Here is a 19389-nt window from a genome sequence, read left to right as displayed (position 1 = left end):
TATTGTGAAACTTGAAAGGGTTCAGAAAAGATTTAAAAGGATGTTGCCAGAATTGGAGTGTTTGAGCTAATGGGAGAAGCTGAATAGGCTGGGGCTATTTTCCCTGGAGCATCAGAGGCTGAGGAGTGAACTTATAGAAGTTTATAAAATCATGAGGGGAATAGAGAGGGTGAGCAGCCAATGCCTTTTCCCCAGGGTAGGGAAATCCAGAATTACAGGACTAGGTTTAAGGTGAGGGGAAAGATATAAAAGGGACCTGAGGGGCAACTTTTTCACAGAGGGTGGTACGAGTATGGAATGAGCTCCCAGAGAAACATTTAAAAGACACCTGGATGAGTTTATGAATAGGAATGGTTTAGAGGGATATGGGCCAAATGGTTGCAAATGGGACTAGATTAATTTAGGATAGCTGGTCGGCATGGATGAGTTGGACCCAAGATTCTGTTTCCATGCTGTACATCTCTATGACTTCATTTATTTATTATCACGTGTACCTAAGTACACTGAAAAGTTTTGTTTGAGCAGTACAGGCAGATCATAGTAAGCAAGGACATACAGATCATAGGGTGAAATAAAAAAACTTAGAGGTTACGTCGCACAGGGTGTGCTCAAGGCAAGATCAACATCAGCAAGATCAGCATTATTTGAAGTTAGAGAGTCTATTCTTTGGTCTAATAACAGCTGGGAAGAAGCTGTTCCTGAACCTGTTGGTCCACATGTTCAAGGTTCTGTTAGAGCATTGCCAGTGTGTGATGCGTCTTTAATGATATTGGCAGCCTTTCCACGGCAATGAGCCTTGTAAATAGAGTTCATGGATGGAAGGTTGGCCTCTGTGATGGTCTGGGCTGTGCGCATAACCTTCTGTAGTTTCTTATGGTCCTGGTCAGAGCAGTTGCAATTCGAGGCCATTATGCACCCAGACAATATGCTTTCTATGGTGCATCTGTAAAAGTTGGTGAGGGTTATTATGGCCAAATTTCCTGAGCCGCCTGATGAAGAAGAGGCGTTGTTATGCCTTCTTGACCGTCGCATCTACGTGGAAAGTCCAGTCCAGGTTGTTGCTTATTGTCACTCCTAGGAACTTGACACTGTCCACCCTCTCAACCTCAGCTCCACTGATGCAGATGGGGGCGTGTTCTCCTTTTTTTCGGAAGTCAATGATCAATTCTTTAGTTTTGCCAATGTTGAGAGAGGGGTTGTTCTCACTGCACCACGTCACTGAGCCCTCTATCTCCTTTCTGTATTCTGACTTCTCATTGTTAGATATCTGTCCAAGCACAGCGGTATTGACAGCAAACTTCTAGATGGTGTTTGTTCGGAATTTAGCAGCATGGTCATGGAGTACAGTAAGGAGCTGAGGACCTTGGGGGGCGCTAGTGTTGAGTGTTATTGTGGTGGAGGTGCAGTTGTCTGTCTTCACTGATTGCAGTCTGTGGGTCAGAAAGCTGAAGATACAGTTGCAGAGGGCTCAGAGTTTTGAAATCAGTTTGGAGGGGATAATTGTGTTGAAGGTGGAGCTGTAGTTGATAAGCAGGAGTCTTACATAGGTGTCCTTGTTGTCCAGATGTTCCAGGGATAATGCAGGGCCAGGTAATTGGCGTCCGCTGTGGCCTTGTGGCATTGGTCGGCAAATTGTGGGGGATTGACACAGGCTGGGAGACTAGAGTTGATGTGGGCCATGACCAGCCATTCGAAGCACTTCATGATAATGGAGGTCAGAGCCACTGGGCAGTAGTCATTAAGGCATGTTGCATGTGCTTTCGTGGATACTGGGATTATGGTGGTCTTCTTGAAGCAGGTGGGGACTTCAGTTTGTAGAGGGAGAGGTTGAAGATGTCGATGAATACCTCCACCAGTTAGTCAGCACAGCATCCAAGTGCTTGTCTGGGGTCTCTGTCCGGGCCCGTCACTTTCCTTGAGTTGACTCCCACGAAGACCTGTCTGATGTCTACAGAGGTGACAATGGGCATGGGTGGGTCCAGGCCGATATCATGTTGCTGGCATTCTGCTTGAACCGAGCACAGAAAGCATTGAGCGCCTCAGGGCATGTCTTTGTCTGCTAAGCTGCTCTGCTTCTCCTGTACTGTCGTTTAGTCCTTACCACAGGTGATGGGAGTCTGTTTGGTTGGTTTGGGCCTCTAACTTGGTCCGGTGTTGCCTTTTGGCATCTCTGATGGCGCCTTTGTGGAGGTGATACCTGGATCTCGTGTATAGGTCTGGATTGTCTGACTTGAATGCTGCACATCTGGTCTCCAGTAGAGAGTGGATTTCTTGGTTCATCTAAGACTTGTGAGTGTAAGGTGGAAGAAGTGATAAGACAAGGGAGTACTCAATGAATTGCAGGACAATGGGAAGCTCAGAGGAACAGAGAGATGTTGGGATACTCGTTCACAAGGCTGCAGGACAGTTAACAGGGTAGTTAATAAAGCATACGTGATGCTTGACTTTATCAGTTGAGGCATAGTTTATAAGAGCAGGAGGGTTATGTTGGAGCTGTACAGAACTTTGGCCACAGTACAGTTCTGGTCACCAAACTATATAAAGAGTGTGCTTACACTGAAGAGGGTGCAAAGGAGATTCGCCAGGATGTTGCCTGGGATGGAGCTTTTCAATATGAAGAGAGACTTTTGAGCTCAGGTTGTTTTTGGAGTAGAGAAAGTTGAAGTGGGGAATTATAGAGGTGCATAAGTTAATGAGGGTTATGGATAGGAGGGAGGGTCACTGGACCTGAAACATTAACTCTGATTCCTCTCCACAGATGCTGCCAGACCTGCTGAGCTTTTCCAGCAATTTCTGTTTTTGTTTCTGATTTCCAACATCCACAGTTCCTTTAGTTTTTATCCACAGTTCTTTGTTTTATTTTATGCATAGGAAGTAGCTATTTGTTTTAGTTGAAGGGTCAAGAACAAGGGGACACACTTTTAAAGTGAAAGGCAGGAGGTTTAGAGGGAATTTGAGGAGAAAGGTTTTTCACCCAGAGGATAGTACAGGTTTGGAGTGCACTGCTTGGGAAGATAGTTAAGGCGGGTAACCTCATAACTTTTAAAAAGTGTTTGGATGAACATTTGAAGTGTCATAGCATTCAAGGGTATGGGTCTAGTATGGGAAAGTGGGACTAGTATAGGTAGTAAATAAAAACCGAAAGAACTGCGGATGCTGCAAATCAGGAACAAAGACAAAGTTGCTGGAAAAGCTCAGCAGGTCTGACAGCATCTGTGAAGGAAAAAACAGAATTAACCTTTCGGGTCCAGTGACCCTTCCTCAGAACTGACCGGATCTGAAATGTTAACTCTTTTTTTCCTTCACAGATGCTGCCAGACCTGCTGAGTTTTTCCAGCAACTTTGTTTTTGTTCCTAGTATAGGTAGTATTTCACTTCTGTTAGTACAGCATCTATAGGCTGTATTGACCTCTTTTGTACTTTATGATTCTATGACACTCAAATGGCCAGTGGAGAATGAAGAAAACAATTCAAAGTCAATCTGAAATTGAAGCCCAGCAGCACTGATACTATGACATGCTTTGTACCAATCATTAAAAATAGTGCTTGAAACTGTAACTCTCCAACTCTTACATTTTAATGCTAAGGCAGACGCATAGGAGAGAAGATAAAGAAGCAAATTCTGCACTCTAGGTCCAACTCTTTCTTGGAATATCCTGTCTGAATTGCTGAACTATCTCAAGGTTGAGAATCGACCTGTTCAGTCGTAGATCTTTGAATCGAGGGACAACCAATGAATGGAATGAAACCCATTGACGTTCCTGTGTCTTTCTTTCTGTTCACGTGTAGATCCTGAATTCAGATGGATGCCGTCGTTGGCTATCTATTACCATGCTGAAATCACTTGTCCACTAATTCTATTTCCTTCTGCTTATAGAGAGACCAATTATCTTACCTTTGCTTATACACAGACATTCTCATCAGTACCTGGTTGCAACTATAAATATAAAATTGGAAATTCTTTTCTATGTTTTGCACCTGGAAGAATCAGATCATGTAGAATTTTAGAGCCAAGCTGATCTTAATGTCTACTGGCAGTGCTGTCCCCTCCCGACTGCCAGGCGACATGTCCAGTTTTCTGAGGTGGCACAATTCTGTTGACCATGTCTGGTGAAACCCAGTGGCGTAGTTGTTGCTGCTGTTGAGGTGAAGGTAGGTGAAGTATTCCCTCAAAACTCAGAATGGCTAATGCCTAGTGTTGAGAGCTCTCCTCCCTCTGTGCAAAGCATTACCCCTCTTTTCAGAGTTTCTCCTCTGCTACATCTGTTCCATTTGTCCCAGAAGCATTGAAACTATAGCCTGATAACTTTTGTAGCCTTTGTGTAAACAGGTCAATAAATATCCTTTCCTTTCATATGAACATGCAGCAAAATTCCGCAAAGCCAATAACGCATCACATTGCTGTTCAGGAAATAACCCAATTTATGAGTAATTTGAAGTCTCCAATCACCCCACAGTACTTCTCCAAACTTTAAAGACAGAAGTAAGGCAAAAGCATCTCACCTGTATGGACCTTAATGTTACTAGAATCTTCAGCTGTGAATGATTAGCACAAGTGTACAAGTTTCAAAACATGCATCAAAACAGCTGGAAAATCCTTATAGTTTGTGTCGCTGATGTTGACAGCGTCTGATTGGGGAGGGTTCAGAAAGATTACCGGAATGTTATCGGAAATGGAGGGTTTGAGTTATAAAAATAGGCTGGACTTTTCTCACTGGAGCATTGGAGATTGGGGGTTGACCTTATAGAGACTTATAAAATAATGAGGGACGTAAATAAAGTGAATAGCAAGGGTCTTTTCCCTTGGGTGGGCGAGTTCAAAACTAGGGGACATATTTTTAAGGTGAGAGGAGAAAGATTTAAAAAGGACATGAAGACCAACTATTCTTACACAGAGTGGTTTGTGTGTGGAATGAACTGTCAGAGGATGTGGTGGATGTGGGTCCAGTTACAACATGAATAGGAAAGGTTTGGAGGGATATGGATCAAACTCAGGCAAATGGGACTAGTTTAGTTTGGGAACATGATCAGTGTGGACTTGTTGGACTGAAGGGTCTGTTTCCATGCTGTATGACTCTGTGATACATGCATGTGTCATACATATGTGATATCATAGGGATTTGATTATACACACACAAACAGATACACCTGTATAGAATGGGGACATCAATTAGATTTCTGTACTGTTAATAGATTTCTTTACTATTGTTACAGGAGTTGCATCAGTAATTGGTATCTTCTACCTTCGAAGGGAAGGAGCATTTGCTGCAGGGACTGTCTTGGCTGTTTACACTATGTCTCTTTGGCCTCACTTGATCAACCGCCTCATCAGCTCAGGATATCCAGGCAAGGCCTTGGGCACAGGAATGTTGGTTTACGTGCTGGAGATGCTTGGTATAGTGTGGTGTACAGCTTATAACTTTGTTCCTGGAGGTTCCATTACTCGAGAACAAACAATGGTGGTTTTAGGTATGTAGTTTAAAATAAAATAAGTTTTCCATTAACAATTTAAGAAGTATATTCTTCTAATTTTGAAAACAAGGTCAGGAAAAACCTATACAAACTATGCGTTTTGCTATTTTAATGTCAGCTTTTTAAATTAACAACCTTTCATCTCTGGTTTCAGTAGAGCGTAATAATTGGGTTACAAATTTAGCATTTTTTAATACTTTTTAGTTACAATGCTGTCCATTTATACTGAAAATAATGTTCTTTACTATGGGCTAAAGCAATAACTAATGCATAAGCAGGACTTCCTATTTCCGCAAGACCTGCAGTGCAGGCCACAACACCAGACCACACCACCCTGATTTGAGGTTCCCACACAAGTTAAAGCAGTCCAAGCCATCTGGAAGAATGCCCCAGCACTGTATGAAATGGTCTTAAATGCGTCAAAGTAAGGACTGATATCTTCTCTTTGATATCTCGTGCTCACTCTATCTCTGCTACTGTACCCACCTCCCAACAAGGGTCAGGCTCTACCACTCTCATTGTTCCCAGCAACATCTTTGCTCACTTACTTTTACCTACTCTAACCCCTGACACTACTAACTCTGCATGCCCTCTGCCCTTCAACTCCTTTACTCAGGACTCCTCCCCACCTGCACCAACAATAATACCTGTGCCACCCACTTTTGTCACCTCTGCCTCATCCCATGAGGAAAAATGCCCCAGGGCAAAACTGACAGTTGTTCAGGATACTCTCCTTATAAAGGGTTGAGTAGCTAACTCTGACCACCCTGAGCAGAGGCTGCTTTGACTTAATGTGTTGTGAGCTCCTGAGTGAAGACTATGTCCCCTTGACTTAACTGAAGCCTGTTGACAACCATGACAAGCATCCTGCCTTTGTGTTTGAGGTAAATGAACAGCAAGACAGGAGCTGGTATAAAAGGCAATACATTGAAAGGCAAGGGTGTTGTGAGCATCCATTTGGCTCAGATTGAGTGAGTGCTATGATAGGAAACAAAGAAACTGGAGATGCAGCTTGGCTCACCCAAGAGCTGTGTGCTTCCCTCAGCGCAGTGTGCTTGCAACAGCATTACAATGATAGGTGTCGGTGCAGCATTAAAGTGTAGGAGCATCCTGTAAATTGATCAGATGGTACCACAAAAGTACGTAGAGACTGGAACATGTCAGATGCCGATGCCTGTGGATGTGGGGTGCATGTAGCCAGTACCCATGCAGCATGCCCTGAGATGTTGTTACCTAGTGCCCCAACATAAGGTCACTTGGAGCAAGGGGCACTCTTAACCTGCCAAGTATCCACTATGGTTTCCATGTTGCATTTTCCTGATGTCTAGTTTGTTGACAAGTTTGCAGAAATAAGGAAATAAATATGCCAGAAATAAGGCGGCCAATTTGTTCACAAACAGCATTGGGATAAATAACTAGAAAATGTGTATCAGTAATGCTGGCCGAGCATGAAACTCTAGCCAAAGAAACTTCTCTTTAAATAGTAATATCAGATCTTTTAAATTCTTTGAGACAGCAGATATAGCTTTGTGTTCCTAAGGTTTTGGAGAATTATTTGAAACCATAACCAAAGTTCAGATGGATTGCAGTGGAGATAGAGGCTTCTATTATTAGTCTCTTGGCATTTCAGGGGGAAATGGTGGCATGATCACTTTGGTTTGGGCTGTACAGTATTAATCTCTGGGGTTTTGGAGTATGAGAACCAGAGTTTTGAGGTGGGTACTTCAGATTGGGAAATTTCCTGGCTTGCACAGCCACCTGGAGAATAGATGCTCTAAATGGCAAGATTTTTGCTCTGGGATAGAGGTTGGGGTTGTGGGATCGAATTGAGCCCATTGCCCCCAAACATTAATCTGAGGTGGCTATGGAGGCCACCAAATCATGAGGCAGTCTGTATAGTAGCCCCACCTCGATTCTATGGGGTGGCAATCAATCAGACATTTAAAGTATCAATAACAAAAGCTGTAAACGCTTGACAAATCTTTATCAAATGTGTAAACAATGATTGAGCCAATGACAAAATAGGTTGCTGGAAAGTGTATAGTGCAGGCTTTGCTTATGAATGGCTTCATTTTAATTATTTCCACAGTTGCCACTGACCTTGTACAAAGGGTATACAGGATGAATAATCAAGGAATTGCCTTGAGCTGTTATGGAGGGTATGAAGAGCCATTGGGAGAGAATAAGGGGCATGAGATGGAAGGGAGCATGGAAGTTATGAAATTATCCTTCAAAACTTCCTGAAATATCTGGCAAGGTTAAAACAAACTCAGTGTCAATAGAGCAGACACATATGCAACTTGTATGTACAAGCTACACAAAAGCTACATCCAGACAGTTTGTGGTTCGAGGGGCCATGAACCATGAGTCTTTCAGAAGTTGACCTCATTTCAGGGAAATTGCAGAGGTGTAGGAAAAAACAGCTGTGCAGTGGAGCCAGCTGTAAAAGCCAATAATGTATCACTCTCAGTCTTTAAAATTTCAGGTGACCTATTACTACATCCTTTTGAGTGGAATGCATTCCACATTCCTTCTAAACATTTTTGAAGTCATTCTGTTAGGGAACATGACCTTTGGAAAGGTTTGATTACAAACTCAACTTCTCCAAATTTGATGATGCCTTGGGGGAATGGCTGGGGGAGTGGGGTGTTCATGGCGGTTACTTATAGTTTTTTGTCAGATTGCAGGGATTTTTTTAATGTTAATTCCTATTGGAGTCCATAGAATCCCTATAGTGTGGAAACAGGCCATTCAGCCCAACAAGTCCACACCGTCTCCAAACAGCATCTCACCCAGACCGACCCCTCTACCCTATCCTGTCCCTGTAACCCTGCACCTCCTATGGCTCATCCACCTAACCTTCACATCCCAGGACACTATGGGCAATTCACCTAATTTGCACATCTTTGGAAATACTTTGTGATATTTCATTTTGTCATTACTTAATTTCACATTCACATTAACAGCTACTCAAGACAACTTCTTAAATGAGCATTGATTCCTTAGAGAACTTCATGTTATATTTAGATGGAAAAGGCATGAGAATGTTACCGAATTTTGTTTCTAGTTTTTCATTCATTAAAGGGGAAACATTTCACGAAAATGGTTAACAATTTATTTTTGTTTGTGCACACACTTTGTTACTTGATATCTTTGAATTACAATAATCTACCAAAGCAAAATGACATCTCTTTTTTATAATTTTCATTTCTTATAATTTTCTCTTGTTACAAATCAAATAAAATGTCAAATAGATTTTTCATGAAGATACTGTCTTGTTTATGTGGGAAGCTGGAACAATGTAAATGATATTAAACTGGATGCAACATTTGAATTTCCCAGTGCATAACAATGATTCTTTAGAATGTTTTTCAGATGCCCTGGCATTCCTCCAACTGTTTTCCCTTTGAGATAAACTTTTCCATTTTAATTTCTGCCTGTTGTGGAATCTGTATGATGTGTATTCCATCTCTTAAAATGGACACTGCATTTCTCTTCCTCCAGCTACATCTGAGACTACCCTAAAATTCTTCAGGTTTTATGTAGGTTGCACATACAAGCAGCATGGTGGCTCTGTGGTTAGCACTGCTGCCGCACAGCACCAGGGACCCGGGTTTGATTCCACCCTGGGGTGACTGTCTGTGTGGAGTTTGCACGTTTTCCCTGTGTCTGCACGGGTTTCCTCCGGGTGCTCTGGTTTTCTCTCACAGTCCAAAGATGTGCAGGCTAGGTGGATCGGCCATGCTAAATTGCCTGTAATGTTCAGGGATGCTATTGACAGAGTTTACTTTAACCTTGCCAGTTATTTCAGTTTAGGTTAATGCTGGTGAGAGTCAAGGCTCATTGTTGCAATCTAGATGTCTGTGCATCAAATTAATTAGATTTCCGAGGTAACATTTCACACGGACACTGAGCTTGGTAAATATGCGATATTATTCCTTTCTTGGTCTCCCTCTCCTTACGCTTTGGCCCCATATTCAATGGGGAAATTTATCATGTGGTGCGGTACTGAGTCAACAAGGTAGAAAAACGCAGACTTGTTTCCAGTCTGTACTGAGTTAACCAATTTCAGCTGGGTAGAAGCACGAGACTAAGTTAACTTAGGCTTGGGGTAGGAATGTGTCACATACATTTCTGACCCCATTCTTTATTGATATCTGTGACTCCTGCTGGGCTGTGCATTTCTGTTCATAAGGATTAGGTGATCTGCTTATAGAGATTTCACTCACATGGAAAGAATAGTCACATGACCGAGATATTGGAAAGCTTACGATACTTTGGTACAAAAAAAAGTAGTAGCATTGTTTTCAGAAAATGGAAATAAAATTGCTGGTCAAAAAGAAATATTTTCTGGTGGTAACCTAAATGTATTTTACGCCCCCCATAAACAATTATTTAATGAATGAGTCTACTGTCTATGTGCATTTGACTTTTAAATATCTATTATCTATTTTCAAATTTATCTACATTTTGAACCTTAACATTTTTATCTATGATACATTCTGCAGTTTTATTAGAACAAATTTTGTTTCAGCAGCAATGTTAGGTTGATATACATTTATGCAAATTCAATCTAAAACCATCTATTTAATTTACTTATTCTGCTTTCAATTTCACTTACTTCTGTCAAACATCAGAAAGAGTTCTGGATCTTAGTTATTGTTTAACAAAGCTTGCAAGGAAATTTGATTATCCCTTTATTGTTACAACTGATCAATGTCTTGCTCTGTTATGATTTTTATTTCAACAGATTGACCATATGTTTGAAAATACTGGAGGAAGAAGTAGTAAATCAAATCATTATGAAAATTTAATTTTCACCATAATATACAGAGTTTAATTTGTCACATGCAATTTTCTGTGATTTATCTGCACATTTTTTATTTTAAAAACTACATTTTAACAGAGTGATAGAATGTTTATGAATCCGGTTCTCAATTTTTACTTTCCCCTTTCTTTCCAGGTGTGCTCATGCACTTGATTGGATTGGGATTATTCTTTGGCGATCAGTCCAAATGCTTCCCATCAGAAACTATTCATGTTATTCTTTTCAAAGTCTTGGCAAAGTATGTCAAACTATGTAAGTGGCATAATTTTGTAACATTGTGGAAATATAATTGCCCTATCACTTAACTGACAGTTGTGTGTGTTAATGATTCTGTTAACCTACATAAATGGAGATGTATGTAATGGTAGGCCTAAAATTCTAATTTTGACTATGTGCTTTGAAAAAAATCTGCACAACAGGACTTTCAGAAATATTAAAAGCAATATTCCTTGACTAATTTGAGAGGTGTTACACCTGACTTAAACTGTTAATGATTTCTAAAGAATTATCAAATATAATTTCCAGTAAGTCTTTTAAAAATGCCTGACTAAAAATGTATTAAATTGTGTAATACCGTGTTTTAAATGCAAAATTATACCTTACGTGCAATGTCCCAGACTCCCTCATCACTGTCCGTGGGGTTTTCCCAACCTACCAATAGGATAGATTACCAGAGGTGGTGGCACAGTGATATTCAATTGGGAATTACCTAGGAGTCCTCAACACTGACCCTGAATCTGATGAAGTCTCATGGCATCACTTTAAACATGGGCAAGGAAACCTACTGCTGATTGCCACCAGCCTTCCCCCACCCGCCCTCCCTCAGCTGATGGATCAGCTTTCCTCCACGTTGAATGCTACTTGGAGGGTGGCAAGGGCATGGAATGTACATGGTGGGTGATTTCAATGTTCATTACCATGAAGATATTGGTAGCACCACCACTGACTGAGCTGGCTGCATTAGAAGGGGCATAGTTGTTGGATCTGATCTGCTGCAGGTGATGAGAAACCAACAAGTGGAAAAACATACTTGATATTCAATCTCATTATATCTGTAGCAGATGAATATATGATAATATGAGTAGGAGTGATGATCTCACAGTCATCACGAGACAAAATCCCACCTTCACATTGAGGATATCCTCCATTATATTTGGTACTACCACTGCGCTGAATGGGAAGTTTTGAAGAGATCTAGAAATTCAAAACTGGGCATCCATGAGACATGGTGGGACACCATCAGCAGCAGTATTGTATACAATCACATACTGTAACCTCATGACCCGACGTATCCCTCAATCTGCCAATTACCACTGAGTCAGGGAATTGATCCTGAATTGTTGAAAAGGGCAGGAGGGCTTGCCAGACATACCTAAAAATGAGGTGTCAACCTGGTGAAACTATAGTACGAGATTACTTCCAAGTCAAACTCCAAAAACAGCATGTGATAGACAGTGTTAAGTGGTTCTGCAACCAACAGATCAGATCTAAGCTCTGTAGTCCTGCCACATTCAGTTGGGAATGATGTTAATTAAACAGCTCACTGGAGGAGGAGGTACCACAAATATCCACATCCTCAATGATGGGGGTGCTCAGCAAATCAGCATAAATGACAAAACTGAAGTGTTTGCAACAATCTCCATCCAGATGGAAACCGAAAGAACTGCGGATGCTGTAAATCAGGAACAAAACCAAAGTTGCTGGAAAAGATCCAGCAACTTTGGTTTTGCTCCATCCAGATGGGCTGAGTGGATGATCCATCATGGTTCTCTCCTGAGGTTTCTAGCATTATTGGTGCCTGTTTTCAGTCAGTTCAATTCATTTCAAAAAATGGCTGAAGGTATTGGATACTACAAAGGCTATGGGCCCTGACAACATCCCCGGCAAAAGGTTACGCTACAACCAGCAAAACTGTTTAAATACAGGTGCAAAACTGACATCTACTGGCAATGTGGAGAATTGCTGGATGTTGTTATGAGCTCAGCTTATGTTATTTCTGTACGAGGCTTCGCAGTAGGGTCAGATTGCAGACTGAAATTTGGCTTGTCATTTTTTGTTTTGGTTTGTTTGGATGAAGTGGTCTCCTACTGCAACATAGGCCTGCAATGCTGCTGATATTTTAAAAATAAAACAAAGTTTATTATCAAAAGAAATGAAGATAACATAGAATAAACCAAACTATCTACATTTAACACACATTCAAAGATTTTTGAATATAGAGGAAAGGTGTAATCCCATTAATACCAAAATCTTCTTGTATAAACTGAAAAGGAACACAACAGCTTTTGTATAGTATCCAAAGCACAACTCTGGCTCTGTAACCTAAAACACTCCTTGTTGTAGTATCCAAAAACACCCCAGTGTCCCTGGCTGTAACACCTCAATAGAGTACATCATTGTGGCTTTAACTTGTAGATTGGAACTGCAGATAGCTCCTTTCTGGAGCTACACATGCACATACTCATACATGCTTAAATGTACTCAGCTACACGTAACCTTTTCAGGTTTTATCCCAGCACTTCAGGTCTGGGACTAACTGTTTACTGAAGCTAATCTAATTTCATTATGTCCTTCCCTTTTCATAAGCACTGGTCTATTCAAGCACCTTCATTGAGGGACTTCAAAGGACTCATAAATCAAAGTAAAGCTAAAATAAAACTCTCTGTCTCTAAACTACGGGTGTTTCCCATAAGCTTAGAAAAATCCTTTCCTGATCTTCTAAAATGGAATAAAAGCAAAATACTGCAGATGCTGGAAATCTGAAACAAACACAGAATGCTGGAGAATCTTAGCAGGTCTAGCAGCATTTGTGGAGAGAGAAACAGAATTAAGGTTTTTGGTATGACCTTTCAATGTTCTGCCCACAAGAATATATTGTCATGATCACGGACCATAATGCTGGATCACCTATGCTTGTACTAAACTCTAATTCTAAAATATAATTTTCAGAGAACTGATACCTCCAAAATGACTGCAGATGTAGTATAAGATGTCACTCCATTCAGTACTTCTTCCACACTGTTGTAACTCCTTTAACATGTATTATTGTTTCCTACCTTTCAATCAGTTTCTTATCTAATCCCGCCAATCTTCACAACTTTTAATTTAGTCAATAGCTTTTCATGCAAAACTTAGTCAAAAAACATCTGTAAATCGTGCAACATCATGTCAACATGCTTATTACACTTCACTTGGCTGTCAATTATTCAAACAAGTCAATAAAATTCACAAGGCAGGGTGATTTCTTTCATGTTGACTTATTATTAAATTGTTATAATTTTTACCTGTGATAATTAGTTCCATGTATTCAAAGCAATAATAAGAAGCAATAAAAAGAAGTCAGTTTTTTTTATCACTTCTTTTGAATATGGTCATTACATAGGCCTGTTCTAAATCTTTTAATATCTCCCAGTGAACAATATTTCTCTCATAACAATTGTCAGTAATCTACAAATCTCTTCTAACACACTGGAATAAACACCTTCTATCCGGGGATAAGGTTGGAAAATTAATGCACCATAAAATTTTATGATCTTATTGCATTTCCAGAAATCTCGTTAGAATATTTATTGTAAAAATTCAAAATGATACTAAACTGGTCACTCGAATGTCTGAATCTTTTGTACTTAGTGTCACTTTTGAAGTGTCTATGTACCTTTTATAGTACTTTGTTTGATGTTCATAGTTTTTCAAGTGAAAATTTGCATTTTTAATCCCAAATTTTTTTCTTTCAAATTATGTTATTCCTACTTAGTGCTGTGGCTATTCGTCGGTTTGGGTCTTTTAGGATTAGGACATCGATTCACATTGTATCAGAAGAAATTATTGAATCTAGTGAGTATCCTAGTCTTTATTCTTACTATCATTTTACAAAGTTTATGAATGCATGTTATTTCAATCAGAACTTTTACAAGAATAGGCAAGTGATTTATAGATATGATCAAAACTGCTTATGGACTTTGCCCCAACTTAATACAATTACATAATATGTACAGTACAATATCAGCCCTTTTAGCCCACCTAAATAGTTTTGGGATTCATGCATCACTAAAGCCTCCTATCATTCTTCCTCATTTAATTTTATCAGTATAAGTCTTGATTCCTATCTCTCTTATATACTTACACTTAAGTATTTAGGATAAAGTTATTTGTCTTGGCCATTCCCTGTGGTAGCAAGTTCCATATTCTATCCTGTTCCTGGGTAAAGATGTTTATTCTGAATTGACTACATAAATTCTTGGTGACTATGCTATATGTTTTCTGTTTCACCACAGTGGAAATATTCTCTGTGACTATGTTAGCAAAATGCTTCATATTTTTAAAGGCTTCTGTAAGATCACCATATAGTCTTCTCATTACAAGAGAGCTCAACCCCAACTCAGCTGCCTAGGGCCTATGTTCTTACATTCAATTGCTTTACTGTCGCTGAACTCCCCCCATCATAAACATCTTGGGATTACCATTGACTGGAAACTGGACCAAACTAGTCATAAACATGCAACAGCTACAAGAGCAGGTCAGAAGCTAGCAATTCTGCAACAAGTAACTCCCCTCCTAACCCCAAAGCCTGATCACCATCTACAAGGTACAAGTGGGGTGTGGTAGAATACTGCACTTGCCTGGATGAGTGCAGCTCTGACAACACTTGAAGCTTGACACCATCTAGGGCAAAGCAAACTACTTGATTGGCAACACGTCCACAAACACCCACTGATACACAGTAGCAGCAGTGTTTACCATTTAAATGATGCACTGCAGAAATTCATCAAAATTTCTTAGAAAACACCTTCCAAGCCCATGAGCTCTTCTTTCTATCAGCATGAATGTGGAACACGACCACCTGCAAGGTCCCCTGCAAACCACTCACCATCCAGACTTGGAAATATATCCCCATTCCTTTCTGGATCAAAATTCCTCCCTAACAGCATTGTGGTTGTAGTGACACTGAATTATTGCAGTGGTTGAAGAAGGCAGCTCACCACCATCTTCTCAAGGACAATTTGGCATGAGCAATAAATATTAGGCCATCCAGCGATGTCCATGTCCCTGAATGAATGAAAAATCCCCTTCCTAAAGCTCTTCTTGTTTGTGAATCTACATATGTGACCAAGGTTTTGGTGACCTACTCAATCTTGGGTGGAATTATACAAAGCATTATGGATCTCCCACCCACCTCCACCACCTCCCCACAAAGGAAAAAACAACTATATAGTTAGAGGAAGCCTGCCCTGATGAAGAAGCCCTTCCCACAGCTGGAGGAGAGTTTTATAATTCACAGGAACAGGAAATCCCACATCAGAGGCTGTTAGCCAAAGTACCAAAAATGCCACTACAAACACTTGCCACTACTGATATAGCACTGGGGCTCAAGAATGCATTCAGTGAAAGGTCAGAATTTTATAATTGTTTGGGGGTCAGGGAGGAGGGGAGGATCAGCGAGTGAAATAGGAGATGGGGTTTGAGAGGCTATGGGGAGGGAAACCTAAGAAATGTTACATCAAGACTGGGGCCTTCCAATCAACCCAGAGCACCTGTTAAGGAGAATCCTTTCATTCCTGCCCATGGACCATTCATGGTGATCAAAGAACAGAATGGGTGCTTCTGCAAAAAAGAATGAATTACAAAGCTTGTTTCAAACTAAAATTATGATTGAGGTAAAGAAATTCGGAATTGGTGGAAAACTGGAACAAGGTTGTTCTAAGCTTCAAGATTGTCTTAAATGCCCTGATCTACAGTATATCCATATATTTTATTAATTTTCTTCTATATTGCCTTTATGTTTTATAACCAGTCTGCCAAGAAAGACATTTCTGCCATGATATGGTCATACAGATTCGGATATGACAATCAGGGTTGGCCAAGTTTAGAAAGATCTGCTGACCTTATTGAACAAACAGGTATGTGTTTGGTTTCAAATGCAGTGACTTAATAAGGGCACATACAAACACAGGTACAGCAGGGAAATCTTACCACCTTTGAAGATTTATTTCTCAGGTTAGGACCAAACTAGGAACTTGCATATTTCTTGGAAAATAAGAATCCAAATGGGAACAAAGACAGCTGTAAGTACAGATACACAGATCACTGAAAGCAGAAACAAAATTGTAAAAAAATTTGAACTAAGCACTTGGTTTTACTTTCGACTTGTAATTAGATAACTTCTGCTTAACTACTAGATTGGAAGACTGATAAGTTGATCTCTTTGAGAATCAAAGGACATAAGCAGTGGGCAAGAAAGTGGAGTTCAGATGAAGTATCAACTGCAATCTTATTAGAATTGTACAGCAGAATAGAGGCCGACTGATCTACTCCTGTGTCTGTTTCTTATATTCTTGCAATGAACCGTCTTTAGACCACAGTCAGGTTACTCTACAGTTCTAGTCACTATATTAGAAAATGAATCTCGAGGCTTCAGAGAGAGTCCAAAAAAAATCAAAAATGACACACTAGAAATTTGAGATTAGAGCTATGAAAGGGATGGATTTCTTCACTCTTAGAAATAAAGTTGCAGAGAGATCCAATAGAAACCTTTAAAATTATGAAGGGTTTTGACAGGGATGTCACAGAAGGAGTACTTCTACTTGTGGGAAAGAACTAAAATAGACCTGAGTTGGGGTGGGGGGAGGGGCGGTGAAGTGGTGTGCCCAGCCATGCTGCAGAGAGTTGAGGAGAGTGACATGAGTAGAGGTGGAGAAGCTTATGTTTCCCGGCTACAGGCAGTGCAGAGATGAGCAGAGAGTGAAGAGGGACAATAGGCAGAATATAATGGCTTTGGTATTGATTCGTATGCCAGACAGTTAGTGGAACTGTGCGGCTGCCATGTCTAAGAGCCCAACAAAACTAAATTGTAATCAGACACTTAACTCCCTGCTGTAGAGCTTCCTGGGGTCTTCAGGATGATGATCCTTTCTGTAAGAGATGTGAGACAATTGGAGACTGGCTACCCTTCAAGCCCAGCAGCACAACTGCTGGTACTTGAGGAGCCCAGGAAGAGGATCAGTCATTAGAAGTCCCAGAGAAGTTGAGAGGGACACCTTCACAGTGGCTAGTCAACCAGGACTTATTACGGAAAGGTAGAGGGTGTCAGGATAGAAGGGGATGGCGTCCTTCCTGCTGAAATGGTTCTTCCAGATACCTCAAAGGGAAACCTCTGACCTCCCAACCCCAGCTTCAGCATAAAGAATTCCAACAATGGCAAGATGAGGCTCTTGTGCCCTTAATTGTGCACTTAACGGTTTTAGGTAGCTTGAGGTATAAAGTATGACCTTCACTACCTTCACCAAAGACTTAGGTGAAGTTGGGAAGATGATGGGTTCTCTACTGTGCACCTTCCCAGCCAGTCAGGGGCATTAAGTTCTTCCCAGTGAGTTGGATGACTTGACTTGCGAGGTCATTTAATTTTTTTTCAGCATATTGGCAGCCAGATGCTGTGAAGCATACTTTTAACATTGCCCCGGTCAGCCATCTTTGACTGTCATTGTCAATCAGACTCAGTAACCGCTGCCTGTTCTCTGTGTTAAGGTTTTACCATTAAATGGTGTTAACAATGTGCTATTGATACCCCATGAGTTTGATAGTTATACCTGGGCTTTTAATAAAACTTCATTTTGGTACTTGAAGATTCGATTGCCTGGGAATCAATTAAGGAATGTTTTAGTATCTTTTTGTCTCAAAGGTTGTGTGGTTTTTCAGTTGCGCTTCTAACCTTAGGATTCCACTTTACTATTCATAGGTGCTGATTTAATTACCATATTGGAAAGTGATGCCTCCAAACCATTTCTGGGAAATAACGATCTCACCATGTGGTTGGGAGAGAAACTGGGTTTTTACATGGACTTTGGTCCAAGCACGAAAGACCACACGTGGGGGTAAGTCTTTGACGACAGCCATAGACAAAATTTAGTAATCATTACCTCACTGGTAATCTTATGCTCTGTGTCCCAGGCTTCAGTGACATTGGGCAGACCTTCTGGCACTATTGGTGTTTTACTTCTTAATTATTTTTCATATTTACATTTGTAGGTAGCTTGAATTACTGTTGAATTTTCCCCTACTTTTATTTTCACCATTGACCATTCCCATCAGATTAAAACTGTCAGACAAAAATTACATTTCTATTAATAGATGATGCAATATTTATCTTTAGCTGTGAACAACTGTGTTGTGTGGAGGCTGCGATGTGCTCTTATCCCCTGTAATTGTTGCTTCAGCTCTGTAAACTGGGTGCAATAGTGTTACCTACATTGTCTCTGGTAATTACACTCATTATCTCAGTATTTACTTGTAAAATAATTATGAGTTAAATCCATATGTCAGTAGTAATGTTTGGAGGAGAAAAGGCTTTAGGCTGAGTCTATGTATTTTTGGCTAAGTTCATGTTGAGTTTTATTGAGGGTTTTTCACCAAGAGGACAAGTTGTCTCACTATATCTGATCCAAGTCGCTGCATTAATTACTTACTCCTTCGATGTCCTTCATGTCTGATTCTAGCCCCATCTTACTATGTACCGTTCCCACAAAAAAAACCCAGTACTTAGCAAATTTCCAGAGAAAGACAGGCATCACTTGCGCTTGCACCATCTTTATAGGGCCACTGTACTCCTGGACAAGTGTCAGCAAACAGCATTGTCTTTCACCTGCAATTTTAGGGCACAGCAGCCACAGAGACACACTGGTCACAGTACAGAGCTGGCATGGCTAACACTGCCTCACATACAGCCATTCTTCCATTCTAGTTGCACTCTGACCAACACACCACACAGCTAACCTTTCTGTGACTGAATCTTGCCTGTAACGTCTCCTAAATCAGTGCTACCCTGGCCCCAGTGCTCATTGTTTAGATCTACAGCTTGTAGTAGGGGAATAACACATTCAGGCAAGGTATCAGAACAAATACGTACATGAACTTTTGTTCACAGAAAGCAAAAGGAAACAAACAAAACTGATAGAAGCTGAGATACCAAGGTGTAGAGCTGGATGAACACAGCAGGCCAAGCAGCATCAGAGGAGCAGGAAGGCTGACATTTCGGGCCTAGACCCTTCTTCAGAAATGGGGGAGGGGAAGGGGGTTCTGAAATAAATAGGGAGAGA

General features: G+C 40.6%; 1 protein-coding gene across 1 annotated transcript in view; it reads left to right on the top strand.

Moving 5' to 3' along the window:
- LOC109914674 (PGAP2-interacting protein) overlaps window positions 1-19389 on the top strand; it is a 115318-nt gene that overhangs the window by 64605 nt on the left and 31324 nt on the right. Inside the window, exons 6-10 of the mRNA XM_048599521.1 lie at window positions 5215-5469; window positions 10436-10552; window positions 14055-14134; window positions 16092-16197; window positions 18033-18168. Of these exons, the coding sequence (XP_048455478.1) occupies window positions 5215-5469; window positions 10436-10552; window positions 14055-14134; window positions 16092-16197; window positions 18033-18168 (694 nt within the window). The remainder of the gene's footprint in view (window positions 1-5214; window positions 5470-10435; window positions 10553-14054; window positions 14135-16091; window positions 16198-18032; window positions 18169-19389) is intronic.

This window comes from Rhincodon typus, chromosome 1, assembly GCF_021869965.1.
Source record: "Rhincodon typus isolate 14 chromosome 1, sRhiTyp1.1, whole genome shotgun sequence".
NCBI lineage: Eukaryota > Metazoa > Chordata > Chondrichthyes > Orectolobiformes > Rhincodontidae > Rhincodon > Rhincodon typus.
This window is presented reverse-complemented; position numbering and strand designations above follow the sequence as displayed.